Raw genomic sequence first — 15,342 nt, forward strand, 5'->3', positions numbered from 1 at the left:
CAAGAGCTACGAAGAACATCAAAACAATCCCTGATGGGACTAGCTTGTCAAGACTATTCCTCTTCCCAATAAATAATTATTAAACTTCTTAGGAGTCGTGAAGGAGATAAACATGACATACACATGCATATTCATCTGATGAGAGCCAAGCAACATGTACTTGAGTATTTTCTGCACAGTTCTGTGAAAAAATACCTGCATATCTGTATCATGATATGCAGGATACAGCACAGATTTTTAATATTTCATCAGTTGATAAAGTTTAGACAGAGCATCCACAGCTAAATATCACACAATAAGTAGTGACACATTTGCACAGGTATTTTTATTTTTCCTGTGGTTATAGTGCTTTGATTGTAATTTTAAAACATTCAGAAAACACAATTTCATACCATTTTACATACTTTACATCACAGTTCAACAATGTTAACACAATTGCATCCACTGAATCAAATGAACAAAATGGCCATAAACATTTACACTATTCTTTTGTAAACAATTTTTATATAAACAATGGTAAATGGAATTAACACACTTCACCATATGAAAGAGGAATGACTTTTTCCTTAAATAAATGACTCTGTTTATAAATACTTCAATTCCCTCAATATACATTTACAGACATAATTGGTTAAAAGCAGTTTACCTACACTTTCCTTAGAAAGAAAATGTCTAGAGATGGACCATAGTGGGCAAAATTCACCTAACAGAAGAAGCAAGCATAGGAGTGTTAGCAGAATGTTAAAAGTTTTACTGTACTTCAACCTCACTTCTGTTTGTTTACACCAACACTGAGAGGATTGTCATGTTAGGGAATTTTTTTACTTGAATTCCAGCAAATTGCAATCGATCTTGTAGTACACATACGGGTAATATTCCTGTTGACTGAGGTTTAAGCCAGGGATATCCATAGTTGCCTGCAAGAGAGTTTTGAAATCAGTTATGTTTTTACAGTTCAGACTTACTCAGAAGCACGTGAAAGATTTAGATGTTTGAGAAGCAAATAGGTTAGGCAAAACTTCAAGCTTAAATTTCCATGTTCAAGTGACTATTTAAACAATAGGAAAAAAAAAATCTGAACTTGGAAGGAAAGGGTAACAATGCTTTCCAAACTGAAATGCAAATCCTTTTCAAAATGTAGATGGCTCTGTTGCTGTCAACATAACTGCCACTAACTGGAAGCAAAACAAACACTACAGTGTTTGACTGCTTCCAAACACAGCAGGTTTGAGACCCATGTTATGGGGTGCTTGAATGATGCTGGAAGTTGGATGAAATTCAGCATCTTTAATTTTCACCTTATTTATCAAATCCCTAGCCCAAAGCAGCACTGAAGTACTTTGGAGAAAAAACAATTATTTTATTCAGTTGAACTCACTTTTTTTGGTTAATTTTTAACTATGAAAAGCACTGCTTTTCAATACAGAACAAATGCAGTAGAATAAGCCTCCCTACAAACCACTTTTGAGCATGAGAATCTGACACCTCTACATGACTTCATCTTCAGCAGAAAAGAACAATGAAGTTAATCAAAACCAAGGCCAGCAACACTACCAAAAAAAAAGTTAGTATTTTAATGCCACTGCTCTCTCTGACTGAAAAATAATTTTTTTAGTATTCTTCCTGCTCTAAAAAAAATGTGTTCAAGAAATAACACAGGACTTTTACAGTTGGACTCAATGATCTTGAATGTCTTTTCCAACCATAATGACTCTATGAGTCTACATCAGATAGCTCTTCAAGTGCACTGGTTTCAAAAAAAATGCACCTCCTTTCAAAAGAAAAAAAAAAAAAAAAGGAAAATAGGAGTTGCATTTTTGTTAGGAGAATTATAATTTTTTGTCCTGGGAGGGATTGATGGAGAGGGAATGAGGGAGAATATGGAGAGGCGTCGCTTTTTAACGTAGCTAAATGAACTTCTTTTGTTTAAAAAAGTTAAACTTATTAAGTAGGAGTAGCAGTTAAAAAAATTACTTACATCAATGATAGCTGCTGCACTGCTGTCAAGGTGCTTGTATAAGTCATACAAAACCTCCCTCAGTTTTTTCATTGTTTTCTTATTAGGCTGAAGGAGCATTGCCTGAAAGTTAACTGGCAAACCATACCTGAGGAAATCAAGCAGAAAACTCTGAAAAATGCTAAAATTAGATTAACTTAACTTTTAGAAGTAGAAAATCTTATTCCTTTTTGAGAAAGCATCCTATATGTGAAGAGGAAATTCTGCACCTTCTGCGTCCCCTGCCAAAGACCATTCTGTATGACCAACAAAACAGAACTTTTTCTATGAAAAAAAAAGATATATTTTCTTCTACAGACTAAGTTTTGAGTATTCATATTAGTTTAATTGTAAATTTTGGCTTATGTCACTTGGTTGACATCTAGTCTCTACTGAAATCTTCCTTTCTAGACCCAAATCAAGTCTAACTGCCTTCCTTACTCAAGTTCCTCCCCAAATAAATCTGTAATATATCTGTAATATCTACTTATCTGTAGCTATGTGATTTTCTCCCAATTGTCTCCTTTTCTAAGATAATCCTTACTAAAATTAACACACACACACAAAAAGAAACAAACCACAAAGCCCCTCAAAACCCTAAGCGTTTTGACTACCCCAAGCTGAAGTAGAGTCTGCTCTGAAAAACAAGTCATTCATTTAGCAGAATCACTAGAGCCTTTTTTTTTTTTTTTTTTACCCCCCCGCAAGCTTACTAGCAGTATTTCTGGCTCTTTCTTCTGTGGGAAGAAAAAAGACACAGAAATTTTACAGTGAGGATCCTGAACAAGAACTGCTGTGTATTAGCATTTCAAGCTGTATTAGTCAAATTCACTCTGAAATATTCAGTGTTCTCACAAAAATAGAAAACTTTTTAATTATAAGCTGCTCATTTTTGAGTAAGTCAGGAATCAGAAGAATACACTGATGAGTCCTTCATTCCTAAAGCACTGGGAAAAAAATATGTCCACAGTGCAAGATAGAAAGTTATCTACCTCATAGGTTTCTCAGCTACTTTGCTCAGGTTGCACAACTGGCAGAGAGCTACGTGACCAGCTGTTCTTGCTGCCCCACCTCTTGTCCTCTCCTGCCCAGGTGACTGGCGTTCACACACCTCAAGTTGGGCAAGCCCAAGATACATGTAACTTATTATAAGGTTTAGGAATGAAAGTGCCATTCAGCTCTCTGGTTCTTACCTTAGAACAGATTCAACAAAAACTCGTAATGCTTTTACATGAATCCATGCAATGAAAGCTTCACTGAAATTGACTTTCAGCCACCGAACCAGAGGCCCCTGGGGAAGGGAAGAGAAAGAGATAAAATCTTTACCTCAGTAACTTCAGAAAAAGATTCAGGCTATTAAATATGTTTAAGCAGATACTCAATATGTTTATCACCATATGAAGACAACTTAAAAGCACAGCTATGGACACGGCTATGGACAAAATGGCTCAAGGTGTTTCAATACAGAGAAGTTTTACACTATTTCTCATCTTGCATTCACTGTCCCACTTGTTGGGGGTCGACTGCACTAAGAGCCATTGTGACAATAACTCACTAGTGTTTTCAAATGCTTGTCTATTTTCAAATTTCATACACGATCAGCTGTAATTTCAGTGTTTGATTCACTGAAGGTAGGAGCACATGTGCCACCAGAGTCTCAGTTATTGCAGAGCAGATGATGGGGGTTGCAGGCTGGCTCTGCTGTGTCACCCCACCAACGCTTTCTCAGAAGCACAAGTTCATGACTCAGGATGCAGCCTCAAGCAGCCAGCTCAGAGCCCAACAGGCCTATGGCAATGGCCTGTTTAGAAATACCAGGCAAAACTTGGATTTCTCTCCAAATTCTCCTGTGTCCAGGTAACCCAGAATTGCTAATGCATCTCCTAACTGGTCAAGTCTAGACCATTCTAAACAAGCTCTTAAGCCAGAGGTTTGAGCACACATCTTAAACAGAAACGATCATATTTGAAGATTTAAATGTACTAAAGTATAAACTTCACTTCCACAAACATGTCCAACTCCAGCCCAAATTAAAAATGCATTAAATTAGTGCATCTTGCTGACAATTTCTGGTCCGAGTTATGACTACTTTGTGCTTGAAAAACCTCAGGTTTCTATAACAACTAGTTTATAGAGACTTACAAACTGTTTCTTCTTGTCAGTCGACAGTCTATTCATTTCTTCTTTATCAGCTTTCATCTCTTCTTCGTTATACTGGAAGTCACGGACCATAAATCTGCATTTGGAGGAATAAAATCACAAGTGGCTATCTAGAGATCCTTCAAAGTATGAGACATAGAACATACATGTATGCAAACACACACGAAATAAGCCTTACTTATATTCTCTGGCTTTATGCTTGAAGTCATCCACTGCCTTCCTGAACAAGGTGACATTACAAAGGTAACTGTCTTGATCCTCAAAGAGGACACTGAGGGGAAAAAAAGCGTCAGAATGAATATGGTTCAAGTCACAACAGATCTGAAATACAATAGCTGAAGTTTTTCTTTATTGCCACTTAGGCAGGAATATAAATATAGATAATTATATGAGCCAAAATTAAACACCTTGTAACGGAAAGCTTTGGCAACCACTCTGAATTACTCCCTTAAAGAATGGTAGTTGACATTTCATATTCAATAGTCAGCCCAATAAGTAGAAACATTTCATACAAGTGTAGATATTTCTGCAAATTAAAATTATTTTGCAAGAGAAGGCTCTAAAGCTGTTTGAACTCTGAAGTATTGAGACTACATTATTTAAGTGAAAAAAGAATTTAAAAGGACAGGGTTTGCAAGCAAAAATTAACCTATGCTTTAAGGAAGATTCTGAGATTATTATTGTTATACTTCAGAACTATACTGCTTACTTTAAGAATTCACTTTGGTGAATTCAATGTTGCATGGTCTTCAGAAGCAGCACAATGCAAGATTTTAACAAGTAACTTCTTACACTACATTTAGGTCATGGTTTCCCAGTAATTGTCACTTTTTTCAAATCCTCTGGGCACTGGCATAAACCTTACAAAAGGGCAGCCCTGTTCATGGTCACCCACGTCACACATCATTGTGTGTTAGCATGAAGCTGAACACACCTGATCCTGGATGAAACCACTTGCCTGAATGCACCTAGTCTAGACTAACCTTGCTCTTCAGTTCTTGCTAGAATAACCTTGTTCTTCCCACACAAACAAGTTTGATATCTAGAATTAGAGATCCTTTGAAAGTATCTCAAGTACAGCAAAGTCAAGCTTGACTCAGATAAAGCTAAAGTTTCTGTCAGGTTTTAGACTATTCTTTAAAAATAAGCCATTACAAGTGAAAAAAAAATGCTTATGAAGATATATGCAGACCAATATGCAATTTAGCATTTGACGACTTACTTGCTGGAACGTGGTACAACCATCTCTGCTAGTGTTTCATACTGCTTAACCCAGTCATTATAATTTGACCTAGAAAACACAGGTTATGGTCAGATTTTTAGTACTATGATAATAAAGTTCTTGTGCAAAAAGAGAAGATACATGCATAGGCTTATTTGCTACTGCTTAGCATCAAAAAGTCTGTGTTAGTTCACACAGGGAAACCCCAAACAAATTTAGATGTCCTTTCTTACAAGAGCATAGGACTGTGGGATCTATTATTGGATTTAGATTTATTATTTTATTCTCTTAAGACAATGCAACAAACTTACTTTGGTACAACCACTAATAATGTGACCAAATATTCAGAATCGAGTACAAAGTCCTCCTTCTTCACAATATCAGCAAGACTTCTGGTTAGCAAGCTTCCCCTGCAGAGAAACGGAGGCAGGGTAAATACATGCTTAAGATTTGAACTGGTCTGAACAACAGCTTTAGTGTTTAGTTAGTATAAACTTAAGTATTGACTGTTATGCAGAGCAAAAAATTCTCCTATGCACACTTTAACTTACTGCTTAAAGTCACTGCAAGTTTCTTCAGTAACTACACTGCTGCACAATACAGCAAAACATTTATTTCCATGTTCCCAATACCAGACTTAAGAAACCAAGCTCTTTTAGAGTAATTTAAGAACACAAAGAACCATTAAATTTCATTCAACTCTAGTATATGAAACCTCAGGTACAATCAAGCTCATCCAAACCTACAGCACTGCAGTGAAAATTCAGTCTCACATTGCCCAGTAACCACAAAGGATTAAAACTTAAAAGATTTAATGGGCTTTAGCTGATTACAACATACAATACTGATATACAAGTAAGTTTTAGCCCACTCAAAATAGCTGTCTTTTGCTGAACCATATATCTGAATCGTACCCAGCAGGCTTTTACCATAACTATAACCACAGAATCAGAGGAAGGGACATCTTGAGAGGTTGGAAGGGACCTCTAGAGATCATCTAGTCCAACCCCCCTGCTCAAGCAGAGACATCTAGAGCATGGTAGGACTGAGTCAAATTTGACAACCATAGAAGATCTACAGAACTACTGTGCCCCAGTTTATTTCAGCTCGTTCAATGTAATGACAAGACAGCATGCAGTTCTTGTTAATTTATCATTACCTGCACGCAGGCAAGAGCTATCTTTCTGATGGTTAATTTTGGGGGACAGAGTACTTATGTGACAAAAGGCACTAACAGAGAGATACTTAAAGCACACACAACATAAGAGAAAAATTCCTTGTTTAGCCAGGCACCTAAGTGGCAGTGCTACATGCCATATAAACAACAAGTTTATCTCAAAAATTTCAACAACTTGTACTATTTGTATATATTATAGTGCATTTCACAACCACTTACCAATCAAAAATGAGCCAGGCAAACTAACTGTAAATAAACGTTCTTTTAAGATAGCTGTTATTCAAAATTGATAAACACCTCAAAAAAAAAGGACATCCTAAGCCCAGAGTGGGTATATATTGACCTACGACTCGCTTTCCAGGCGTGCATTAGCAGGCATACTTTACTTACGCGTTCTTTCTTTCCAGATTCTGAAGGTTGCCCTTGAGGTTATTGTAAGCAGAGGCTCTGGCTTTCAGGTCGTTATCAATCTGGTTTACTCCCTGCAAGATAAAAGGAATAGCGTCTAGAGAACTGAAATGGCTTCTAAAGGATTTCGTAATTTTGAAGGATTTCGTAACTTTAAAGCTTAGATCTGGAGATGCTACAGCACCCAGCTGATCGTTACTCTACCAGCTCGAAGCCACCACACTCCAGCTCAGCTGACAAGAGCTGTTATTCCCCATTACGACAAAACGATACCTGTGAGCACCCAGCATCATTTGCTCCAGATTTACCTCGTTTTTTCTAATTATCCTTTTCCCCTCCTCAGAGTTTCAGTAATAAAAGTGATGATAAACTAATCAAGAATTATCTAAGTAACCCAAAGCATTATTGCTTTTCATCAACTGTAACTTAAGAGGAGACAATTTTGCATCCTGTTTGCCTACTGCACATTTTTCTTGCAGCCTTCATTAAGATGAATGGCCTTGGCAATCTGAAAGATGGAATGTCAGCTAAATGCATTAGCTGTCTGACTCCCATGGCTGTTACTATTTACAATTCTAGGTACTAATACATTTATTTTATGACAATTTTTCTAAACATCAGAGCTATTCCTCCTTTTGCATATTTTCAAATAAAAATGCAATAATTGCATCACCAATCCTTTTCACAAAGTCTTCCTTTATGCAGGTGTTTTTCATTTGCAGTGACTTACAATTACAAAACAAAACTTGTTTTATAGGAACTTTCTTCATTTTCTAAAGATTTATAGAAATATTTTGGAGTGGCTGAAGTTACAGAGGGTTGTCCACAGGGTAGTCAGATAGCATTTCAAACTTAAATCCAACTTATTTCAGACTATAAATATATTTATCTATTAAAATTAGAATACAGTCATACTTTAATGTCATTGGTAGCTTTCCATCATCTTTGATATCAAAGTCTCAAAGATAACTGAAGATTACCAGTGACATTAAAATTGGAATACAGTAAAATAGCTAGAACTTTGCTGTAAGTTTCAAAGTTCCAGCTATTTTACTTCTTAGACTTGCCAGTTCTGCTTGTGGCTCCTGCTCAGATAAGTCTCCTTCTCAAACATGTCCTCCAGGATTCTTTGGGCATGATTACCAAAAAAATGTATTCTCCATTAGACATCTTGGTGGCAACTTAAAGCAACACAATCAATTAAGCTATTAGAACAGGTCTTAAATACCCAATCAGCTTGTCATCTTGTACCCTATACACTGTACAAGGAAATACTTCAAAAATCAATGCTTAGCTGGATAACTTAAAAGAACTCTGTACAACATTATTCTGGCACCGTAACATATAATCATAATATTCTCTCCTTCCTTGCTTCAATATAGGTACATGCATATAAACGTAAAACCCACCACCAAGAAAGAACTAACAAACCAGTAGCAAATATTTGAACGCTAAGTTGGCAGCCTTGCTCTTTCTTTGGATCTAAACTGCTGACAAAACCTCTTTTTGTTTTGATACAATATTTCAGTGCACTAAAAAGAGTTTGGGAAACAAGATATGATTTTATTTCTACATAATAAATCTCTCTCAGAAGCTGTGTCACTCAGCAACACAGTGCCTATGTTTATGGTAACACCTAAGATCACTTGACTCAAGCAGGAAGAGCTTAGGTCAGCTGGGTAGCAAAACCTGCAGAGAAATAGTCAAGAGAATCATTAACCCTGGAATTTCTACTAAACCCATTTCTCAGCATTTTAGTATATTAACTAAAGATTTCCTGAGGTACCCAAATTAAAGTAATATGTAAAGTAATAAAGATATATGCAAGCCAGTTATTTACATTACAGTGCAGGTTTGCTAGATGATTCTAGCAAAGCGTAGGACTAAGAATAACACACACTGAAACCTTGACAACGTTTTGGTAAAATAGAAATGTAAATCCCTCTTATGTTCTTTGTTGCTTTCTCAACAAACTTACATTGCTATCAAAATAAGACCTATACTATGAAAAACAGGTACTTTACAATAGTTAGAGAAAAAAATAGGCAAATATTTTCTTTATTCACTAACTTCACTCAAAATTCAAGGTCAACCTTAACAAATTTTTAAAGGATCCCTTCCTTGATAACACTTGTGGAAATGACATCAGCCTGTCTTATGCCCTGTCCCCCTTTTTCCACAGTTCTCCAGAACTGTGCACCAGAGCATTAAAACTGCATTCCTGTATCTGCCAAGCAGCTGCTCTAAAAAGTTGAATGCTTCACCAATACTTTATTCTAAAAGCTTATGGACTTCAATCTTTTATTTTACTTACTGTAGATCTGCAGAATATTTTTATGATACCAATCTTAAGAGCATTGTAATTCAGTCATTATTCCTTCAATAGAACTCCGTATGGCAGATATTTTCCAGAAAGTTAAGGAAAAATTCCAAGAGTAAATTCAAGGCATGGTGATATTCCCAACGAACATATCAAGAATAATTACGTTACAGTTACCTGTTCAGTCAGCTACATAACATATTATTAGGATTTTGAAGTTTCTGCGTAGTTTTTAAACTAATATTTTCAGGACATAAACAAACAGCTGGAAAACCTACAATTATTGCAAAGCATTTACCCTGCCAACAATAATGCTCTCCTTCCTGAGTATAGCTTCCACATATCTGCCACCAAAGATGGTATCTATAGATACTCTGAGCACAGGTTATCTATTTATTAATGCAAATTATTCTAAGACAAGTTGGCAGTTCACAGAAAACAGAAAAAAAAAAAAAAAAGCTTTCAAGACATTAAAGCAAGGGTAGCTTACCAAGAACTATTTCGTTATTTAAATACATTCAGCGTTCCAGACCCAACCTATACTCACAGCAGGCACAAGCCAAATGAAGTCCCCAAGGTGAGAAATACTTTACAAGGTTTGCACCCATTTTACCAAAAGGAAGGGGAACCCACAAAATTGGAGATGAGCTTGTATTATAACTTGCATTAAAAACTTATTTTTCCCTTCACAGCTGACTGCTATAGCTTTTTGAAGAGAAATAAATTCTGCGCAATTTCACTGTCAATAGCCTGCGATGTTAGAGCATCAGGCAAATGGAAAACCAATACAGCAGAATCCAGATGCAAGGGACATATTTTACTAGTTGTTCTTCAGTTTAACCTAGTAAACATAAGAAACAAAACCAGCAAAGACCGATTATAGCCTTCAGGGAGCAGTCTTTGAATCCATCTTTACTTCAAATCATTTGTTTGGTTACCAGAACATATGCTACTACCATGTTCGCTGCTATTGTTACCTTAGAAAGAGCTAAGAAAAATAGATGAAAATCTCTGAGTATCAGTTTTTGTGCATAAATACCTCAGGTTCAAGAAATAAAGTCTTATAAAAGAAGTTTTCTTACCTTTGCAATAATTTCTGATATATTCTTCAAAGATTGCTTGATTGGATATTTGGCCATATCCCACTGGAATCTTGTTATATAGGTGACCAAGTCAACTGTAATATTAAAGAAGGATTTTAAGAACGACAAAACTGATGCGTTACACTCCATTTAGGATTAGTGAAACACAAGAGTTACGTAACAGAAAGTTTGTGAACCTTCACATATATGGACCCTATTGCTTGAAAATTCTGAAAACAAGCTACCAAATCAGAAATTACCTGTGATCGGGGTTTCAGGAAATTTGTGGACCCTAAATTAAACTTCTTACCAAGCAAACGATGTCTGGAGAATGCTGAGAAGACCAAACATTCTTATATAACTTATATAAGTCTCTTTTGCATCAATATGAATGGTATGAAATGTTATGAAGCTGCTGTTGGAAACAATGAATTGATTTAGATATCAATGACATTAGTATAAGCAGTTGCTTCCATAATACAGTTAGCTTTATAAAGATGCTCTGTGCCAGTCTGGGAGCAACTGAATATTCCAGCATAATTTGCCTAATCGATACCTACGCAGATGGCAGATTAATACACAGAAATGTTTACAGTAATTAGTATTTTCTTTGTATTTCACTGCATACTAGTGATGACAAAACATGACCCTAAAGGATCAAAAGGCTTCTCCTGTATGTGAACACGTAACATTCAGATTTTAGGTTTTCTGCGATGCTGAATCCTATCATTTCTTTCAGGGCAAATGATCAGCAGGAAAAGTATTTCTGTATTTGAACTAGGCTTTCAAATGTCCTACAGAAAAGCAGCATTAAGTACATTTCAAGAACACTGCTTTGCCTTCTGCAAGTTTTATGAGGTATATACTGCAATTAACACTTTACCTCCGTTAGCCAAGAGATTTTCCTGAACTTTGTCTTTACTGTCTTCTAGAACATCACCCATATACTGGGCCACCTTCTTGACAACACTGAAAAACAAAAGATAAAGGTAGGAGAAAAACAAACAAACAAAAATACACTGCCACTGGAGAAATACCACCAATGAAACTGATCTGAAATTGCCTCAGAAAAGAATTAAGAGATTGGTCAAATATGATGAATTTATTGTTTTAAATCTAAGTTTTCCAAGACAAAAATTTAGCTTGGCATATGAAGGAGATCGACCAACTTCCAAAACACATGAATCTTATTGAAATCCTTCTCTACAATTTTACTAGTAGTCAGTTCTCAACAAGCTGAGGCTACTTCCCTCACCTATAGAGAATAAAGGTTTGCTTCAGGTGTAATCCCACTACACCTCTATCTTTTTTCTCCAGTATCTGGCAGCATACAGCATTATTATACGGAGAATCATCCTTCATTAATTCATGATGTCATATGTTGTTTAGATTTCCTTTTTTTTTTTTTTTTTTGAGTAGAGATTTTAGTAGGAAAAAAAAAAGACAAGTGAAAAACAGCAATTGAGTTTGCTGAGATCTTATCTTGCTGATCTGAACATAATAAAACACTTCTTTACTGGGAGGATGGTTGAACACTCCAGCAGGTTGCTGAGGGAGGCTGTGCAGCCTTCAACCTTGGAGATACACAAATCCAATTGGACATGGTCTTGGACAACCTGCTCTAGCAGGCTTGAGCAAGAATGGTTGGACAAGGTGATCTCTAAAGGTCCTTTCCAAGCCCATCTATTCCGTGACTTCCTACACAGGATTATCAAGTCAAAAAATTGAAAATAATCCATGTATCACTGTGATGTGAAAAACTATCATGTCATTTTTCTGCGACTTTGCACAATAGTATAAACAAGCTGTTACCCTTCCACAAACGCATCCAGTTTAGCCAGCTCATCTGAAAGACCAACTAAAACATCCAGTGTGCCAACCTAGAAGGAAAGATCAAAATGTATTAGCAATTTTACATGCAAACCCAGAAAGATAAAAACAAATTACAATAAAAGCAAATCCCCTAAGTAGGCAGTTTTGCATATCTACATAAAAGCTAAGAATTCAGATTTGTAAGTCATACAATGCTTAATGTGCTCAAGATACCCTTAAAGCTCCACTGCATTAGATCTAATTCACTCTAGTTTGATGCACAACTTGTTCTGCATTCCAGCTACCCAAAACAGGTTAAAACAACTTTTATATTGGTTGCATTTTCAGCAAGTTATTTACTTCAAGATTTGATTATTGCTTTGGATCGTATCCAAGATTCCTGCAATCAAGTATTTCATTGCTGGAGACAACCAGAACATGGAAGTTCAGAAGATGCAAGAGTCCTGCAGCAGTCAGACCAACAGTATGGAATGCTTTGCATCCAAAAATGAAATAAGGCTAGAGTATATTTAGTTTGCCTTCTCCAGAAACTTTTCTCTAGCCAACATACTATTACTATTAGGGGTTTTAAATCTAGCATCTTCATTTCACACACACATCCACTGCATGAATCTGCGTGACTCCTGCTCTCTCTAGCCTTGAGACAGGAAGGGATACCAGACAAGCCTTCAGGTTCTCATCACAAGAGGCCTAATTCCTGGTTCCTGTAAAGTCCAGAACTCGTAGGAGAATGATTTATGAATTTTTTGTTCCAGAACTATTAGTAAAACTTGTATTCTGTCACATCTGTCACAACCAAACCTGCCTACAAGCCCCAACATCTGACCTATATAGAGTAAGGAAACTAATGCTTTGACTTGACACTTTATAAGAACAACGCAGACACAGAACAAAAATCATTAAGCCCATGACATTTCTATAGCCAAGCAATATGACTGCTGTTCACTGGAGAGTAAATTACTGTTTAAATAAGTTTCAATTAAGTACTTTTACAAGGTACCCAGACTACACACCATAGCATGTAAGTTTAAACATGTTTAACTCCTCCACATTTTAAGGAAGGATTTTAGGTCCTGGGAAAGTGTAAAACCAAAACCAATTGCTTATAAATCTAATGAGCCACATGAGTTTTCAGCTATAACTCTAAGAACCCTAGCCACCCTACAGTTAAAGTTATCTCAATTTAGGTCCAAGGATCTCTTGGGAAAAGACTGATGTTTGCTGTAGCAGTTCTTCATCTCCTCCAATACATCTCTTGAAATAACTCAGGACTGTCTAAAATGTAAATTATTGAAGCTGGAAGGCCCCCTAAAAGCACCCTACAGCACTGCATGCTCTGGGCCCACTCATCATGGGAGACAGAAATGAGGCATCGTGCCCCCTGAATCTGTTCACACACAGCTATAGGTTGTGCTTTTCCCCCCCCTCTTACTTCTAGCTTTCACTTCTCAAAAGTTAAATGAAGGTCAAGTTCCGAGACAGTTTCCTGTCAGGATAGACCTTTTCTTAAGGAATAAACTAGCTGCTAACTTGTCCATAATAGAACTTAACCAAGAGAAATTGCTTTCAATTTTTGCTTTTCTTCCCATCTCACAGAAATAGTTTAAACTCCTCAGCAGGCCATACTTAAGCACTCAGCTGGAGACAACAACAGCTACTTCGCCAGAAGAATCTTGTATCTGGACACAGAAAACAGTTGTTTTATCAAAAAAACAAAAGTTTTAAATCAAGCCATTTCACTGCATCTCGGCCAGAAAAGGAGAAGCAGACAGTTCAGAAGTAAGAATCAAAGACAATCATCTGAACATTCAGATGACAAGGCTTCATTTGCTTTTGAATTACAAAACTTTTTGCTCCAGCTAATAGCACAAAATCATAGTCTTAGCCAAAAGGCCGAAGAAGCTACTTCCCTAGAAAAAGCTGCTGCAGTAGCTGAAAGAATGCAGATTGTTGAACCTTCAAAACTTGCAAGTAAGGATTTTTTAACTGAGAATTTCAGAAAAAAAAAAATGTTGACAAAATTACATTTTTAAATCCACACATACTCGGAAAACCAGCTGTTTCCCCTAAAAGATCTTCAACCATTCACCCTCTACAGCTTTAGCGTGAAGAAATAAACAAGATGTAAAAGAAACATGTGTCTTGAGACATGGCACAGGGCTTACATACCTTTAAGTCTGGAATATTGAACTTTGAATTTGTAGAAAGATTGTTATGTTTTGTTGTTGCTGCATGTAGTTTCTCCCATGTCTGTTGACAGGTCTTTTCCCCAGGAGCAGAAATCAGCCAAAACTCTGTCATTTTTTTGCCTGTATCGTGATGCTTTTTATTTCCGAAGATAAAGTCAAGACACTGTGAAAAGGAGGGAAGTTTGGGAGGAGGAAGGGAGGAAAGAGAGAGAGAATTTGCTCTTAGTTGAGGATTCAAAGCTTTGCCTTAAGAAAAAGTTCTCTCTTCCACACTCATAGAATGCAGCTCTGGCCACCCAGAGACTCTATTAAAAGCATCATATGATTCCAAATTTGCATTTTCTTGCAAATCACATTTTTACAGTTGGAGGCTTTTTAAGCTCTCCATCTTGCAAGCTAAAGCAATTTGCAATAAGTTTGCAATATCAGCATCTTTCAACTATAGTTCCATGAAAGATTGTAAGTGAACAATCCAATTGAAAATATTCTTATAATATTTAAACTACATAAACTTTATAAAACTTATAAACATTATAAAAAAGTTTTAAATATTGTACATATTAATATACAATAGCATATCTATACTACATAAAAATAATGTTAAGATACTCCACATGCAGTTGAGTAAGTTAAAAGAGTTATACATTCCTGTGCCATTAATAAATACAGCTGTGAGTTAAAAGCTTGTGGATTTTTTGATTCAGAAAGCAAATAGGAAAAAACAACAACAACAAAAGAAACAAGTAGCACCCTGAGAGAAGCAAATCACCTTCTGCTGCATGTTTTGAAAAAAAAACTAACTTACACTTTACGGAGAGCCCAGACTACAGCACTCAACTTTTTCTGGGAGAATTAAACACCATATTTGTAAGAACAGAATACACATGGGTCCTACATCTTTGTAATAGTTCTAGAATCAACAAATCATCAAGGTCCTGAAGCAACACAGAGGAAC

At 36.3% G+C, this 15,342-nt stretch overlaps 1 protein-coding gene across 1 annotated transcript; it reads right to left on the reverse strand.

Annotated features, from left to right (window-relative positions):
• Window positions 1–300: 300 nt before the first annotated feature.
• Window positions 301–14,567, reverse strand: ATP6V1C1 (ATPase H+ transporting V1 subunit C1). Its single transcript, XM_088533629.1, has 12 exons — window positions 14,368–14,567; window positions 12,178–12,245; window positions 11,249–11,334; window positions 10,366–10,460; window positions 6,946–7,037; window positions 5,690–5,788; window positions 5,379–5,447; window positions 4,335–4,427; window positions 4,139–4,232; window positions 3,190–3,287; window positions 1,979–2,105; window positions 301–917 (listed from the first exon to the last, which is right to left on the reverse strand). The coding sequence occupies exons 1-12, from the start codon at window positions 14,497–14,499 to the stop codon at window positions 822–824; spliced, it is 1,149 nt and encodes a 382-aa protein (XP_088389755.1). The 5' UTR covers window positions 14,500–14,567; the 3' UTR covers window positions 301–821.
• Between the last annotated feature and the right edge of the window lie 775 nt (window positions 14,568–15,342).

The sequence above is a fragment of the Tinamus guttatus genome, unplaced genomic scaffold (assembly GCF_059628265.1).
Source record: "Tinamus guttatus ecotype Peru unplaced genomic scaffold, ASM5962826v1 Tinamus_guttatus_pri_ptg000510l, whole genome shotgun sequence".
NCBI classification, from domain to species: domain Eukaryota; kingdom Metazoa; phylum Chordata; class Aves; order Tinamiformes; family Tinamidae; genus Tinamus; species Tinamus guttatus.